The sequence below is a fragment of the Camponotus floridanus genome, unplaced genomic scaffold (genome assembly GCF_003227725.1).
Source record: "Camponotus floridanus strain SB8 unplaced genomic scaffold, Cflo_v7.5 scaffold6, whole genome shotgun sequence".
Taxonomy (NCBI): Eukaryota; Metazoa; Arthropoda; class Insecta; order Hymenoptera; family Formicidae; genus Camponotus; species Camponotus floridanus.
Genome location: NW_020229769.1, coordinates 3,957,862 through 3,976,535, shown reverse-complemented (window position 1 = coordinate 3,976,535; position 18,674 = coordinate 3,957,862). Strand labels below are relative to the sequence as shown.

The 18,674-nt window shown below is 36.1% G+C and overlaps 1 protein-coding gene across 10 annotated transcripts in view; it reads right to left on the bottom strand.

The window, feature by feature from the left end:
• The window catches only part of LOC105251079 (RNA binding protein fox-1 homolog 2), a 262,872-nt gene that overhangs the window by 73,563 nt on the left and 170,635 nt on the right, over positions 1-18,674 (bottom strand). For all 10 annotated transcript variants that reach the window (XM_025412972.1, XM_025412973.1, XM_025412975.1 and 7 more), the window contains 2 exons: positions 11,803-12,066; positions 10,846-10,899 (listed from right to left, as the gene is read on the bottom strand). In XM_025412972.1, coding sequence (XP_025268757.1) covers positions 10,846-10,899; positions 11,803-12,066 — 318 coding nt within the window. The remainder of the gene's footprint in view (positions 1-10,845; positions 10,900-11,802; positions 12,067-18,674) is intronic.

Genomic DNA, 18,674 nt, shown 5'->3' with positions numbered 1-18,674 from the left:
CCCATAACAATAAGGTTGCCCTGAAGCTCTTATCGACTTTCAGATGACTAATGATGCGTGTATCGTTATACGTGAATATTTTCACGGTCGAAATCGCTAATAGTGAAAATGTATTTCCTGCGAAATGCATCGGAGAGGAAATGCGCGCGAAGAAATTTCTCAATACTTTCCGATCTAACTTTGCTTTTAGAAAGTAAAATGATTCGACCTTTCTCTTTCTCCATATGAAGCAAAATTTACATTTGTTTTTACCAAAAAACGTCATTAAATTATTAATAATATTTATTAATTATTATTAATAAATATCGAGACTTTATTTATCAGGCTCGAATTATGAAATAATTGTTGAAATATAATAAACACTAAATTGATTATATAATCATTTAACCGACAGGAAAATTTTTTCCAGAGAGATATTGAATAAAGGAAGCTTGCACAGGACGATAACAATTTGAATATCTTTAAGTTAAGTAGCTTGCGGTTTGAATATTCGCGTTCTCGCGAATGACTGTATTCTCGGCACACAAGGCAAATCCGATAACGCGATTAGTAGCGAGTCGAATACGTGCCGAGTATTTCGATATCACGCTTGGGAGATTAAAATCAGGATAAATTCGCGCGATGAAATCCCGTTCTCAAGGCTGGGCTACAAGGATCGCGATATCCTAAGCGGCCGACTCGGGCTAATTACCTCTCTCAATACGCTTTTCGCTCGTATATCAACGCTTTACGGTGTCACACCCCTGCGCGACGTTCGTTAATGACAAAATCGACGTTAAAAGTGACGGCTGATGCATTTAGAACGAAGGTACAACGCGACGCGCGAAAAAGAGGAAGAGAACATCGATAAAGGAAGATTTACGTTATGTAGATTTACGTATCTATTAGTATTAAGGGACTCCGGTTCGTAATTGGATCTAAATTACACGCCTCGAACTGCGAGTGACGCGGGGCGCCGATAGATATACCCGGGCCCGAACGCGGTAAAGAAGACGCTAGACGAGGCGGATGCAATTCCCAGGATGACTAATTGCTTCTCCGCGGCTGTGATTAATTACCGCACTTGCCGTAATATAGTAGTGAGGTTTAATTGCGACGGACGTGAAGTAACAATTTCTGTGAAGCGATAGCGCGCGCACCCGCGCCGTTTCTCTCCCTCATCCATCGTTCAGTGAAGCGACACGTAAACAAACAGGGGGGATTCGCGAAAAATTTTGATACTCTCGAAATTCATTGTACACTCGACCCATCGACTCAAACATCAACGAAAAACATGAATAATATGCAGGTAAAAATAAATAAAAATAAAATAAATTTTCAGAGAAAATTGTAACCGATAGTTTAAGGATGTTTTGTATCTATTTTGAAAATATTGAGAATTTAATGAAAATTGTACAGAATGTCCTTACGTATGTTTAGAATCTTCGGTACGATTTTTAAAGCGTTCACAAGTTTTGAGGATTTTAATTTGCACCGAATTAACATGTGTTCTTATGGGAAACGTATAATCACGTCGATTCAAATGACAAGAACACATGGAAATAATATTCAGAATTTGTTGAAAATTTGCAAAAGTTTAGATAGAGGAAATATTTGGTCAAATAATATTATACAAGTACTAACTAGTTAAAAAGATATTAAATATAATTTAATTCTGTCACAAGGCGAAATTCTCTGCCAAAAGTTAATCATTTCGATTAACAAAATTCGGAATATTTCAGTAAAAACGGAATAAATATTAAAAAATACATCTCTGCGCTGTAGCTAAGATCAAAATTGTAATATTCCACACAATTTCTCATACTCAAAATACACCAAAAGTGGATTCGATATTGATTTTCAACTACTTTTTGCTGGGATTGTACATACAAAACATCCTTAAGCATATGTTATATTAATTAATAATAAATTTATATTAATTAATAATAAATTTATATTAATTAATAATAAATATTTTAATAATATAAATATTTTTAATAATAAATTATTTTCATTATTTGGGGGGTCGTAATAAAAAAAGGCATGTAACCGGAAATCGTGACGAGTCTCGCAAGTTACCCGCGAAATATCGGCCAGGCGCACATCTCTGTCTTTCGGCGCAGTGCTGCAATCGTCGCGGCTACGAAAAAAAAGTGCGTGCTGATCCGCAGTAAGTAAAAGGCTCATATTTAGCCGGTTCCTGTTACACCACGGCGCACGTTATTTCTACTTACAAGGTGTGATCATTCCGTTAAGATGGCGATTACATCGCACGCTCCTGACAAATGTGACTGCCCATGCAAGCTTGGGTGTGAAATAATAAAAAAAAAGATAAAATAGAAAGAAAGAAAATGAAGGGAAGAGATATAGTAACATCTCTGACACGTGCACGAACTCCAGTTACTCGTGGAAAAAAAAAAGAAACCTACTTATTGAGAGTAATTCCGCATACACACTTGTAGCAGCAGCGCTTGCGATCGTGCCCCGAAGAGAACAGTATACTTCCGATTCGCGTTAAAAAGTAGTTGTGTTAATGATCATTCCTTGCCCTCGAGATGAGGTTAGTACGCAACACGAGGAGCTCAATCTGTCTACGTATATAACTCTACGGATCGTTAACTGCGAACGAGAGAGTCTTTGAAAAGGCCACGAGAGTCGAGGAGATTATTAGTAGCCGTATAATTAACAACGATATACACTAACGATAACGAGAAGAATTAATTAGTGCTAATATTTACGGATATTTTGCATGCGATAGATGCAATGGATTTGATCGCGAACGAAATAAAGTGTGCGATTAGGTTTGCGATAAAAAAAAGAGGGATATTTTACAGAAATCTCGTTGCAAATAATTAGTTAGAAAGAAAATCGCGTTTGAGATTCTTGTAATTTTTTCGAGGGCGAATTAAACTTGGATCGATCCCGAAGACCTTTTGAAGACGCTTCTCTCGAAGATTTCACTGATCTACGATGAAACTCGACCAATCCTGGTGTACACGTTGCACTATCAAATTGATAATCATCTACTGATATTATGCAAATAAGAAGTGACGACGCCTAGAAGACGACACACCGAATCATTCGGGACAAAAACGTATATACGCATATACTGCGTGTGTGTGTGTGTGTGTGTGTTTGTGTGTGTATGTGGGGGGCTGTGCGCGTTCACGCGCGCATGCCTGTGTCAATACAGATGTATGAGCGAATTAGTGATAGCATATAACGAGAATAACAATAATAATAATAATAATTACCCAATTAATTAACAGTGAGGTGCGAAACATAGCAAGACAGAATGAAAAGATATTAACACTACTTCGCGCGCCGACCGGGTTGTGAGCGTGTGCGTGTGTTCCAGAAAAAGACAGCTATATTTCAATAAACAACCAAGTCAAACAATTAATTAATCAATATGTTATGTCATTATAATGCGTGAGTGCTGAATAAGGTGTCGGGATCAGAAATACGGAAAGGCCTGTAAATATTTCGTGTGCATATTTCCCTCGCGAGAGAGGATAGAGAGAAATTCGACTTCTCCCTCTCCCCCCTCCCCCCCCTCTCTCCTTCTCTCTCTTTTCATTTTTATTTCTCTCCCTCGCTCTTTCGAACGGATAAACGTGTGTGTGGACGAATTTTTCCGCGCCTTTTTTTTTTTAATTTTTTCAACGACATCGTTTCGTTGTCAGATTAATAAACTAACGTGCGAAAAGACGGTCCTCCTCCGCGCCGAGTACGGTTTTTATTACATCCTTCTCGCCCCTCGCGAGACTAACGTAACCGACATTTCTTACGACGCAAAAGTACGCTTTTTACGAGCGCGATGCCGTTTTTATTGGCCGGTAAGGTTTTAATAGACATCCGTGCCGTCAATAATGGGGAGTTTTTCGTCGTAAAAAAATACAAAATATTAAGCGCAGAAACACACGGATTTGTTCGATACTGGCTCGCGAATAGTTGGAAAGCCGGAAAAAAAATAATTTGTCACAACAAAAAGCAAAAATAATTTATCCCGATAAAATCGATCCGAAATTGAAGTCTCGTCATGCGTCACGAATCTTGTGGGTCAACGCGTGTGTGTATCACGATGGTCGAAAGATAACGAAGACGAATATGGGGAAACTTAAAGGATAAGGGATGGAAATCTCTCGGACGGGGACGGAAAGACCGGAATTTGAAGAATATTTGAAGTTGTGACCGAAGCTGGCAAACAGCGATATAAAGCGCACAAAACAATACGAGATTCAAGATTATATATATATATATATAGAGGGTGAGTTAAGAGAGATAAGGTGGATAGGCGTGTGTGTTTGTGATAATGGAAGTGATACGAGAGATCTTTTTCTTCTCTCTCTTCTTTCTCTCTTCGTACGTAAAACTCTTATTTTCGCTCTCTTTCTCTCTCTCTCTCTCTTTCTCTCTTTTTATCTTTAAGAGATCGTGGAACATGGAATGTTAGTAAATATGTTTACAAATCAGAGGAACCAGAGAGTTTCAAGGTATTTTATCGAGGCAATGTTTCCCCTCGCAAACACTTTTTCATGATTTTCATGTAAAAGATATAGGCTCCCCTACGGCAAATATCTTTTATTCTGCTAAAAAATCTCGTCTATCTTCTAGACTAGATTCAAATGTATATCATGTGTATATACTGACCTTTTATTCTAGAATCGAAAATTGTAATATATTACTTTTTCCAAAGAAAATTTAATTCAATTTAAATTAACATTATATAATTTATACTGCCACCTCGTTATTTTATACAGCTTCAAATTAACTGCTAATTAACAAAATAATTACGACTGAGACAATAGTATAATTATCAACAATGGCATAATTATACATAATTGATAATTATCGTCCGCAATTATATTCTAAAGGCGAGATTAGAATTGCAATCTTTCGCGAGATCAGACCGGACGTCCGGATTGCACCTGGGACTGGAAGATATCGTGGATAGTTTCGGATCATTTTGGCGGATGGATGTAAGAACGGTAGTATATACTCGTTGCAACGAGGAGCTAACGGTGTGAGACGACTCGTCGTTTGAAGAGAAAAAGAAAAAAAAAAAAAGAAAGAAACGACGGAATCGTTTAAGCAGCGTTTCTCTATCCTAAGACACATACGTGATTAATAAAAGAGGTAGAAGCATGGGCCGTTTATTATATACCTTCGACTCGCCTAGACAAAAGCGTGCGGCTACTATTTACATATATAATAATGATAACAATCAGATAGAGGTATAGTATGTACGTATAACGCGCATACGCATCCCATGGGACGACGATCGCGATCGTCGTCATGCATGCGTATGCTCGATAAACTTCGGAAGATGCAATAGTATAATATATACGTATCATGCTGTTTATATTGCAGGTGGATTAGTAAAAAAAAAAAAAAAGAAAAAATAGAAACTCGCCGCGCGGTGTAGTAGACCATTCGTGTGAACGGCGGCTAATTTTTTTAATGGACGTTGGTCTGATCCCGAAAAGAAAGCAACGAAAGAAGAGTCTCTCCTCTTAAATATAAGCTTACTTTGTCCGCTTCTCTTTATCGTTCTTGCGGTCGCGTGACTCTTGCGTCTGGCACTAAACACACCTCGAAACTCCCTGGGACTACCTCGTGGTGGACGTGGGAATGATGACGGGATCGGTTAGAAACAGCTTCGGGAAAGAGACGCGACAAAGTTTCATCAAATCAAATGGGCAGCATCTCCCGAGGGTCTCCTCCGCGACCGGAAGTGACGACGGTCGGGTCACCCGGTATATCGCGATGTCCGCCGCTGCCGCCGAACAAAGATGCTTTTACTTCGTTAAACTCTATTGGGATGCAAAAGACGCGAAATAAACGTCAACATTTCTGATTCTCGATCATTTCTTCAACAAGAACATTTTTCGCGTAATCTTACGTCTTTATTTATTTTGTACTGTAAATTTCAATTCATTATTTTTCAAATTATCACCGTGTTAATGTAAGCTGAAATAAATAAAGTTAACTGTTATATTTTGCGATTAAGTTGTTAAGACGTTTAAGAAAAACGCATTCATCGTACCATGAAAAACTAAATGAGCCGTAAACTAGACTAACAGAATGGTTGTTTATATTTTCTGGAATTTCTTGCACGTGCAATGCTGTTTATCGTGGGCAGTTGCGGACACCCGGTATGCGAGATGCAACGACCGGTCTTATAACCAATGGGAGCTAAATAATGATAAAATGCGGAAGGCTAGCTAGTAAAAATGCAACAGCTCGTCTAACAACTACGAGAACTAACACCATTGGTTATATCGGTATATGTATGTACGTGTCATTAGCACATACGCGGTGTTGGAAAAGCGCGCGCACCGAGTACCTCAAAATATTAATCGCATCCGGTGTAAGAAAGATGCATATTTTATTTTTCACTTTAATCTTTAATTCATAATAAAACAATAGCTGCTTACTTATCGCCATATTTTTGCCAAAATAGGTGTACAAATGTATACAAATATACATATACATGTACATGTGTATAAATATGTATTATATATGATGAAGAAAAATTAAAAAAAAAAAAAAAAAAAAAGACTTATTTAGGATGGATATTCTCGGTTTGCGCTCTTTTCCCACCTTAGTTTCAAATATCTCTTTTTCCAAAATGCTGCACTTCATTAGGGATGCCACATTCCATTTACATTGACGAAGCTTTCGAGAAAAGGTCTCTCTCACAGAATCACATACGATCACTCACTCGTTTGTTTTATAACTAATGGCACGTTGCTTTTGCAGCATGCAAGTGACGTTTTAATTTTTTTCTGCTCCAAAACTCTATCGATGGCAAAAGGTATCAGCGTTGAATCGGCTATCAAATCTGACGCGTGAAATCGTCGTTTCACGTGCATTCTACAAAAGCAATGTGTGACGATTGAAAAATTTCTACCAAAGCTCGTAACGGGATCTTGTCGCTTCAAAAATTGAAAATATCGAGATCTATAGCGATTCGCGGAAGTTATATTTTTTTCCTTTATTATATTTCAATTAAATCGTCGACTATTACTTTGTCTTTAATAAATCCCTCTCTTCGTAGCTCTAATAAACAAATTTCTCTCTTTAATCAATTCCTCTTTCACATAATTACTGTGTTGTATAAATGTACATGATTTTATTTTTCACATTTCTTTCTCTCCAACACGAGGAAATCTTTTAAAATGATTTTATCAATTTTATTGAAACATTAAAAATCTTTTAAAACGATGTAAATTTCATTACAACGTTTAAAGGCCCGGCTTATAATAATCCACAATATACTGTCGACGACTTAGGCCTTAGATTAATAATTATTCGCTCGTCTCTTAAAGCGTGTCGCATGAAGCATCAGATCCCGTCACGCCCTCGGAATCACTTAAGCACTAAAAGCGATGACGACACTTATACCATTCCAAGTAAATTCTGCGTGTGCTTTAGTGCGTGCCGGCGGCGGCATCGCGGAAGATATTTGCATTGCAAAGGACAAGACGATAGTGCCATTGTCGACTCGATTTTCGCAGGGTTTCTAATTGCTCGTTCGTCGGAATGGCCCGCATATATAACGGCGGATACAGTTACGGGGAGATTATACAGTAATGTCAAATATCGTCAATTTCATCGCGAGGTTACACGACCGTTCACCTTATGAAGTAGAGCAACCGACAAGCAACCGTTAAGAAGTATGTCACATTTATAAATATCTTATTCTTATGCGAGTGTCAAATTATACGCGAGAAAAAACTGAAGCAAAATAAAGAAAAAGACTGATAAAAACAATGACGAATTAAGCCGCATACGAACTGTATTATTATCAGCGTTGATAAGTAAGTTACGTGAGCACCGGGAATAAGTAACAAATTGACCGTATTACGGCAACGAAATATTAGCAATGTCGAGTTGTGAGTGCCCTTATCGCGGGATTGCTTTCTCGATTAAGCCGCTTTCACGCAACCCGATCCGCACCGATTAAGCCGCAATGCGCGAATAGAAGTAAAAAGCGCGTATCGCTCGAAACCTGTTCGCAGTCGTTGATTGGTCATGCTAATTAACGAGTCGCGCAAGAGTTTAATTAGAGTTCCCTCGACGCGTTTCGCCCTCCGGAAGCTGGGAGCATCCTATTTCGCATTCTATATCACGTCCCGTGATTGGTCGTTACGAAGTACGGATGCGCCGCGACATCGACTTCCTGTCCGTAGAACCCGTCAGACGAACCGGATTCAGCCATAATGATGTAATCGACGACAAATACGTATTTGATTCTTACTCCCTCGATTGACGTTGTATATTTTTTTCTCCCTCGAAAATTTACATCGATAAATTACAGCGGTACACAGTAGTAATATCAGATTAATTGCAAATTATATGAAATTAATTTAATTTCGAATAAATACATTTACTAACGAATAATTATGGATATTGGAATATTATTTCCATTTCCAGCACGAAACGTCGTCGAGCTTTTGTCTGCGCACTAATTGGTTGCCGAGCATGGTAATTGAAACATCGATCTTGTAAATCTTAAAATAGTAATATAATGCCGGTAAAATTTCGCTTAGCACAGCCGATTGCAAGATTCAACGCGAAAGAAAAAGCATGATACAACTGCTGAAGAGTGTAATACTAGTTTGCGTGACTTTGATGCACCTATTGGACGAAGAACTTGTTTGCAAAATGGCATCGATGAAATCGAAAATATTGCCAATGAGATAACATGAAGCTAAAGGAATTCTCGATATAAACTTGAGAGACTGAAATGAGCAAACTCCTGCGAGACGTATCTCTCCGCGATATTCTTGTACGAAGTTCCTTGAACTTTGTACTTTAACTAGCCGGAAATATCGTGTGTAAATCTATGCTTGAAAAGCATTATTTATAAGCTACCTGTTTCCACGCAATCCCTTTTCGTGAAATAACTTTGGATAAATATATATCCACGTCTTGTTTTAGAAGAATAGCACAATAAGTTTTGCAATCTCTCTTCAAAATATTTCTGAATTATAAATTTCAATTTTTCCATGTAATCGAATATAAAGAATATCTTTTTTTCAAGAATTAATATCGAAGACTTAAAAATGAAAATACAAAAAAAGCTTTTTCGACTGTTTTTAAAATAATCACGAAAAATTTCGTCTAGATTTATGAGACCGTCTACTAGATCGTCTAGATTTATGAGACCGATCAAGAGTAAATCAAAACGATATTTTTCGAAATAAGCGTCGAGATGCTTCGAAAATTTGACAGATTAAGGACGACATTACACATCAATGTCGTAGCAAATATAGAGATATAATCCCATCCACGTATAATCAGCGACAGGTCGCCACGCATGACGTCCGCAGACGTCGGTGGGATACTGGGTTACCAGTACGACTTGATGAAGTGCATTTAGGTGTACTTGACGCCAAGATGCTGAATATGCACACCCGCCCGGATGCCGACTGTCGACACGATGTATTACTGCGGATCTTATTCCGACCTCTCCCCTCATTGTCATCCATATTGAAAACAATTTGCATTTTAAACTCGTTTACATGTAGAAACATTTTCTTTTCAAATTCTACATTTGCGCGATGTCATTAGCGTAAACAGATAATTACGACCATGATCTCCAACGCTTTCTGGCTTCTATCGAGACTCGATGTGTTTTCGAAAGAGAATAAACGAGAAAAATAATAGAAAAAACTCGGTGAAAATGATGAAAATTATCGACAAAAAAAATAATATAATTTTATGAAAATAGAAAAATACGAAAAAGGATCATATATATATGTGTTTCGATTTTAATGTCGTCATCTGTCAAGTTTTCATATCTTGATGCTTATTTCAGCTATTTAAGCTATTTTTACATCTAAAATTTATTAGTTTTAGATCTACAAATATCATTTTGATGTTTCCTTGATTGATCTTTTATATATCTGGACAAAATGTCAATTTTTCATGACTATTTTAAAGACAGTCGAGAAATCTTTTGTAACGCAAAATGTCATAATGCGATACAATTAAGCACAGACTAAAGTTCGACGATTGTTCGTGCATGAAAAATTTCGGAGAATATTATCTAAGAATATCGGAGGCACTATTTAAAATTGCGTAATATCGATAAAGACGAAAAAGCGATAACTGACAATGGCACTTCGCAATTTTATAATAAGATTGTAACAAGGTTAATAAGTAAACACACTAACAAAATGTCGCCATCGCGCTGGAAAAAAACGTGTATAGCGGTTGCAGCATCACGTTTTCGTATTCTCATCAAGGAATATTGCTGTTTTTCCGGGATTTAATATTAGTTCTTCAGTCTTCTACTCTCATATCCAATATTTTATATATATATACACATACACACACAAGTGTTCGTGATGCTGCAGCCCTTAATATGATCATTATGGCCTCCGCGACATCCTCGCTTCCAGAACTCTCAGAAAACTATTTCAATAAATAAACAAAAAAAGCTCACACGAGATACGAAGTAAAAAAAATCGAGCCACGTTTACAGCGCCAGTTTTCACTTGCTAGCAAAAAAGATGAAATTTATATAATGAATATTTTGAAAATAAAAATTGTATAACACAATTTCCAAAAGTATTTCAATTTATCACAAATTATCGATTATAAAAATATGTATAAATTTTATTATAGAGTCTTAGAATATATATTTCTAAGCACATATTTCATATGCTCTCTACATGAATAAATCTTGAGATTATATTTAGCACGGTTTAAAAAAAAGGGACTTCAAAAAAATGATTATTTCGTCTGGATGCGAGAATTTCGTTCAGCATAATATTAGCTTAAAATTAACGGTATTATCAGGGGCAGGTTGACAGGGGTGGCTCGCAGCCTAAGGGCTCGATTTGAGCTTACCTTACTGCCCCTTTCGTTAAATATGATTTCGACGTCCAGGATTGGCCCAAATTGCTGAAAAGAGAATATATTTATCAAGTTTCAAATATGACAGTATGATATTAATATTGTAAAATAATATTGTAAATATGTTATCAATAAATGCAATAAATATAAATAAAATAAAAAATCTTAAAAACTCGGTCTTTAGAGAAATTTAAATATATAATGCAAATATATAATATTAAATATTGTAATATTAATATGCTGATACGAATTATAATGAAATTTTCAATCATGGTATCAAAGGAAATCTGACACAAAGCTTTTCTGATTTTATTAATCCTTTAATTAAACTGCCATGCGTTAATAACTGTATAATTATATCAGTTGATTACACCGCAAGCTTTTCCTCGAATTTCCATTCATAAATATTGAATTTACGAATATAAATATTAACTCTTCACGCAGTTTATTATTCATGCTTGACAAAACAGTCAAAAAAAAAAATAAAATAATCTAGAAATTGCTAAAAATCTAATTGACATTATTTAACCTGAACAAAATTGACGTATGCTCTAAAGTATTACGAAATGCCTAGAAATTAATACTGTGTAAATTATTAAAGCCTCTATATGTCGAATAAATAAAAATAATCTTCTATTAAAAATACTTTATCTCAAATTATATATAAAACAAAAAAAAATAATAGATAATAGAAATTTATAAACTGAATTTTCTTATAAAAAGTTTGAATTCATCTATAAAACACTATCTTATAGATAACTAGCTTTATAAAGAAACTTCAGCTTTCATAAAAGTTAAAAATTTTATTAAAAAACCTGTAATGAGAAAAAATATAGAAAATGCTTTTATTTTATGTGATACATGATAGATAATCAAATAGGCGGAAAGCAAGCGGTTTTGACAACAAAGATGTCAAGATAAACAAGCGAGGAGGAAGAAAATCATACTTACCCCAAACATTGCTCTAAGATCGGGATCTCGAAAGCGGAAGGGTATGTTGCTGACGTGCAGGCGTTTTGGTTGACCTTTGAGGTCGGTACCCTGTGTCGCTGTCGCAGGTGTCGTTGCGCCTGAGGTGACAGGTACCAACGCAGTGGCCTCCACTCCGCCTTCGGGGTTGGTCTCGTTACCGCCTGGTGTAGGTGCGGGCTGCTGGCCACCGCCTCCCGCAGCTGCAGCTGCGGCCGCTGCAACCGCAGCTTGAAACACCTCCGACTGTCGTCGGAAAAAGAAAAACCGTACGTTTAAAAAGTCATTTCAACGCAATTAAAGCAGGAAGAATTACATCCGAAGAGCAAATAAAATTTATATCTAATTAATAATGTATATCCATTATTTGTACATTATACGCAATAATTACATTAATCTAATAATAATATTTATATGTAACATTATTATATCTCATATATCGCTATGTTTATATTTCAATATATAAGCCTGCATTAGTATCTATAATTTTTATTCATATTTTCAACCCTTGTCAGAAAAGCTAGCGGCTCGTTATGAAATGAAAGGAGGGATCGACATCGGTGCATTCATCGCAAGATGAATGAGTGATAGGCGTGTGAAGTAATTGCCGCGCGCGACGGCAAGTAAATCAATAAAAAAGGAGACGCATAGGAGACTGTCGTGAGTAATAAATGGCGCAAACAACAACTCGGCGATGCGGCTGCAAACTTTAGTTCGCGATACTTTGGCGTCGGAGTTACCGTAATGTACGTTGACATAATACACAAGGCGACGCAGACTTGACGCGGAGCGTAATAATGGCTGTGCTCGCGGTGCGAAGCATTGCTTCGTCTGTGATAAACAACACGGCGCAATTAGCGAGACGGAAAGATTGGTCAAACATTTGAGATATTTCCTCTGAAATATACCCTGAAAAACAAAAACTTGGTTGAAAAGGGCAAAATTTGTTTTGCCCAGCTAAATATATTGTCCGACACGTTCAAATAAATATAACTAAAATATTCCGAAATAATTTGTTAATGTGAAAAAAGCTTATTCGAATCATCAAAACAGAGAGTTCAGTACAACGATGTACAGTTGCTACAACAGCATATTTTTGTGGCAGTATTCAACAAAATTTGTTTTTCAGTGTATTCCCGCGATTATTAATAAGATATTAATGTGAAACAGTCGATCGATATGGAACAAATAGACCCGAACGATCATTTCGTGACCCAAAAATGGAAAGGCAAACTTGACGTCATGCAATAATTATTGTATCAAAATACTTCCAAAGTTACATTATGCATCGTACGTATACACGATATCTTTATTACATGTAACTAGGCAATAAAGAAACTCTATCTCCTTATTTGAACCGACAAATGCATAATGCATAGCGATACCATTGCATGTCGCAATAACCGATTGCATCGATGAGATGGTAAATCACTCCCTTTGTTCTGTTTCGTGTTAATAATTCTCCTTCGCTGTGACATAACAATAAATCACGTAGCAACGCGGAGATTTCCTCGCTAAACCTGTGGAACTTTTATAAAAAATAGAAATCGCTCTCGTTGTTGAGGTAAAACATAAATAAACGCGAAACTGGAAGATTTATCAACAGCAAGAAATGTATATTCGTTGTAACATTTTGCTGCGCCGTTTACCTCGCATTATGTACAATCAAGCGCCCTAAGATATAGGATTATCACCAGAGTCCATCCAATCTCGCACGGGTTATAAACAATGATTTACAATGTACGTGTAAGCGGCCGCTGTACACATAAACCAGAAATATGATCGTTCATGTTAAGTCGGGAAGCTCGGCGGAAACTGCAAGTGGTAATATCTGAAAGTGGTCAGCCAAATGGCCGACCTTATCACGCCTGCACTACTAACGGCCGCCAAGTGAATGCGCGCCGCGCGCGGTCAGACGCAGCTGCCGCTTCTGCTTTGCGCGCGAAACTTGCGAAATATCGGGAAATATGAAGCCATTAATTTATCGCGGTCAGCCGCTTCCCTTTAGCATGTAAACTCGCGCCGTTAAAGGAGAAAATATAGAGGAAAGCGTGATAAAAGTTTTTGAAAGCGCGTAAATTTCGATGAAATTACTATTATTTTCTCGCACAGACAAATTTAAAGACTTTAAAGATCGATCTCTATTAATTCAGGAAATCCTGAATCGCGCCAAACAAAAATATTCATGTTGAAATATTCACTTATATTTGTCAAAATTTCACAGCTGTAATATTTTATGAAATATTTATACGCACAACTAATTTTCTCTTTCTCTCTACACTGATGCTTTTAGCTCTCCGGATCAGATATTATTACTGCTCAATGAACTACTCATTACGCACCACTGACGTATCATCGTCGGATTACAAGCTACGACGAGAGTGCATCAATACGCTGCCGGGCAGGCTTTTATGACGTTGGCGAAAGCTTGTTTCGCAGGAGATTGAAACTTTTTTTCCCCACCCCCCCATCCACGCGTACAAAAGAGGCAAGCATAGCTTTTCTGACGCGACGACGAGCAGAAATTTAACAAAGTGGAAACGCAGAACGTACCACCAGTCCTCGTCCATCCTGGTATAAATCCCCCGATCCCTCCTTTAATGCGTGCCATGAGAACAGTGATCATTCACGGAAAAATTTCGATAATCTGTCTCTTTCTCTCTACCGACCCGTTTCATTCGCTGCTGAACATTTTCATGTTTTTATTTTGCATTTTTATGTTTATTCAATACAAGATATAACGCAAAAATATGTCGACATTTTTTAAAAATTATTTAATGTGTTATTTATATATTCCCCTAGTGTGATAAAATAAAAAATCTCGAGGAAAGATAAATGTTTATAATGTTAAAATGTATTATAAGGCCATGATTTTTTACAGAAAAACTATGTCGCAAAGGGTATCTTTTTCTTTCATATATTTTATCCAGTATCCATTTCAAGAAATTCTTATTCATTATTTCATTAATTAATACATAATTTTTACAACGGCTGTAGAAATGGAAATTCATTAAGCAAACGTACAATCAAATAATTTGAATCATTGAAAAAGGTTCCAGTTCCTTTCTAACAAAGGATATAACGTGACGACACAAACGAAACGAGAGTGTCCCTTTGCTCTTTGTCGTTTCGCGATTGAGAACTGACTATTCCAATTTGACGAAATTATTCCAATTTGAACGACGTTCGCAAAAAATTGGAACCGCGTTGACATATTGTCTCTCTGAACTGCAGATATTGACGTCCATTCGTATTCTTCTCAAGACGTATTCGCACATATTCGTAAAAAACTTGATTAATTCTCCGTTAATTTATTTCATTCAATCGTAATCAAAAAGATCCATGGTGTTTAAAACGGGAAAAAGATTAATAAAAAAGTGCATGCTTGAAGAAAGTGTTTGTACTTAATCTTGATCTACTGAAAAAATTGGTTATAATAATCTGAACTTGATAAATGCTACCCACTGCTGCGGTAAAATAGTTTCAACGAAACTTATAGATGATTAAGACGAAATAATTTAGTTAATCTTAACATTTAGTAGACACAACTAAACTAAAATATGGTGTTTTAAAAATGTTTATAATTATTATTAAATATTTTATTATTATTATTATTATACATGATGATAAAAAAACTAAATATGTTTTCAAAGAATGCATTATTAAATGCATCTCGCAGATTTAGCAAGAATTTTTTTTCAGTGTAGGTATTGTATTTTTTATACTCGTTATATTTATAAGAAAGTTTGTTTATGCTTATTCGCATTTAAGTACTTAATCGGAAGATTGCGAGTCGCAAGATTTATTACGAGAACAAAAGGAAAAGAGAGACGGAGAGAAGCAAATTGCAAAGAATTATTATTCTTCGAGAGGAGCTTTTGTAATAATCTCTGAACATTTCTCTCGTGCACGTAACATTTGCTAAAATGTGAAAATAATAGAAATGCATAAATATTTTCTAACACTAAAAAAAGAAATTTAGTCTTATTTATCTAAATTATTTACATTCTCACTTTTCTTCCAAGACATATGAATTTGAAATGTACACGCTAATCACATAAGATATCTTTATTCCAGATTGTACAAATTTTACACCGAAGCTGACAAATTGAATTTTCTTGCAGCTTCGTCCGCGTTTCATCGAGGAATTCCCCGATCCATCCTCGTTAGCTACGCTTCTATCTCTGTCGATAGAAATCGGCATTCAAACGAACTGTTTGATATTCCGGCAGCGTGCTTCGTTCACGACGGAAATGCGCCAAGGATATACCCGGACGTCAATTGATACGAACATTTATTCCTGCAACTTTCGGTACAGCATTGCTCGTCGCCTCGAGCGAATGGCTGACAAGTTTGCAACAACGATAATCGTTGGACAAATTCAAGCAAGACGTGCTTTATGTGAATTTCGCGTTGCCAAAAGTATACTTTCCAGTCGTAACTTCGTCCCCGCTTTAATATAATTGCAGCTTGTTAGTAGTAAAAGATTTATCTGCGAAGCGAAAATGCAAATGCGTAGTGTGATGAAATATTATGTAAATGAAAGTGTAGGAAGACGGTTGTTAGTATAATTGCCACGTGGTAACAACATTCATATTTTATTGTAGCAATCAAGAAGAGTGCAAGAGAAGGCTTTAAAAATTTTACGCCATTTTCGCATTCATGGGGGAAGGGAGGGGGGGAAAGGCTAGCGCCCTAATCAGATTTTAAATTATCTTCCACAAACTTGACGAAACATTATCATAATTATTTCCATGAAACATATTAAACACGAGTAAAAAAATATTTATACATTTATAAGGGCATCGATAATGATAAATCCATTTAAAATATGGCTTTTGCAGCGAAACTTAATTTAGGAAATAACGGAAAATTCTATTTTCGTATTATTTTTTCGTTGCCACGTCGAGAAGAATAGAAACTTGGGCATAAATCTTTATTGCGATTTATTTTCATTATATCATATATATTTATATTGTGAAATAGACTGTTAGCGCAGATTAGATTAGACGCACACAAATCACTGCATGAAGGAACGCGCGAGAAGTTAGACGAGATAAACCCGACAAATTATGCAAACCGCGGAAGACGGATAATGTCATCAAGCGAGGAAACGCTCGCGAATTCTGTACAGTTCGAGAAGCTTTTAGTCCAGCATGAATAATAGAGACGTGTCGTTTCCAAGGCAAGGATTTATAGCCGTTCGCCCCAAAACTCCGAGCCATTTGTTTGTCCCCCTCCCTGCCCGGTTTATTTTAAAGATACAACAAAAAAATTCATAGAAAAATAGGTAGACATGTTTGTCTAAAGAAAAAAGAAAAAAAAAACAATTCTCAACTTTGAAACTGTCTTTTGTTTTTATTTTTGTACGGTCAACGTGTTTATTTTACTTGTTTATAAAACGAAAAATCGAACATCTCTTAATTACTCGACTTTTCTATAAAAAAAAAAACCGAGCGCATACAATGCTTTCTTCTTGTATCGTTTTTTCTCATTATTTAAAAATCTTTTTCTTAAATTCTCTCATTATTTAAAACTCTTTAAAAATCGGACAAAATGATGATAAGAAAAACCCCGCAGAATAAAATAAAATACTGTACAAAACACTCAACTATCAATGTCAGTTTGTTGTAAAACTTTTTTTATTAAATCTTGTAATTTGCTTAAACCATCTTAAACATAAATCTAAAACTCGTAATTTGTGAATTTCTGCAAAATGCCAGTTTCTCATGGAAATATAACATTAAGAAACATCAGTGTAAAATGTAAATGTATCATTTTTGTCATCTAAAGTGTGACAATTCGCAGTAATGTCTAAGTAATTTTGCCGAGTTTCTGGAAGTTCCCCGATCCTTTGTAAGCAAAGAAACTTGAATAATCAAAGAATGATCAAGAAAAGCGTCTTTTATTGCCTCTTGCTCCGTCAAATGGTCTTAGCGCAATGCGAGAGAAAACAATAAAACAATGCGTAACGGGTAGTACGGACATTTTCCCTCGTTGAATAGCAGCATGGCGGTAATTCGCCACTACTTGGCAATTTCAGAAAGTTCCAGACGACGGCCGCAACTTTATATTCATTAGCGGCAGGTTGTTGTGGAAGAAAAGAGAAAAGAGAGGGAGAACGAGGAAGAGAGAGAGGAAGAGAAGTAGGAAAATTTTCAAAACCCGTTGCATATTGCGAAGTTTCGCGCCGATAAACTCGACGAATAGCGGAGCTCTTCACGAGCGTATTCGAGCACACCGGCAAAGCAGCCTCGACTTTTTGCGACTAACGAACACAGCTGAATGCTGCAGAACGCTTTCAGTGAGTGGAAAAAACATAAAGCCAAAGAAATTTCTGCCCTTTACGACTTTATTTTTCGAAAATATATATTCATAATAACTCGAGATTCTCATGTCTCTTTCAATCTGCTGATCCCTCGACCGATTTCTGTTTACTTAATACAAAGTATGAAAAAGGAAGTGGATGTTTTGAGGTGATTTTTACAATAGACTAAGAATAATCAGAATAATGGTTGCAGAAATAAATAATATTTCATCCGCATAGTAATGTCTCTATTTGAATTTAATGTTGACCGAGGAATATAACGTTACGTTTATTTAAAAAAAAAATATTTAAGGATGTTTTGTATGTCAAGCCCAACAAAAAATAGCTGAAAATCAATATTGACGAATATATCCACTGTTAGTGTATTTTGAGTAAGAAATTGTGTGGAATATTACAATTACAATTTAATTTAAATATTACAATTTAATCTTAGCTACAGTGCAGAGATGTATTTTTTAATATTTATTGCGTTTTTACTGAAATATTCCAAATTTTTTTAATCGAAATGATTAACTTTTGGCAGAGA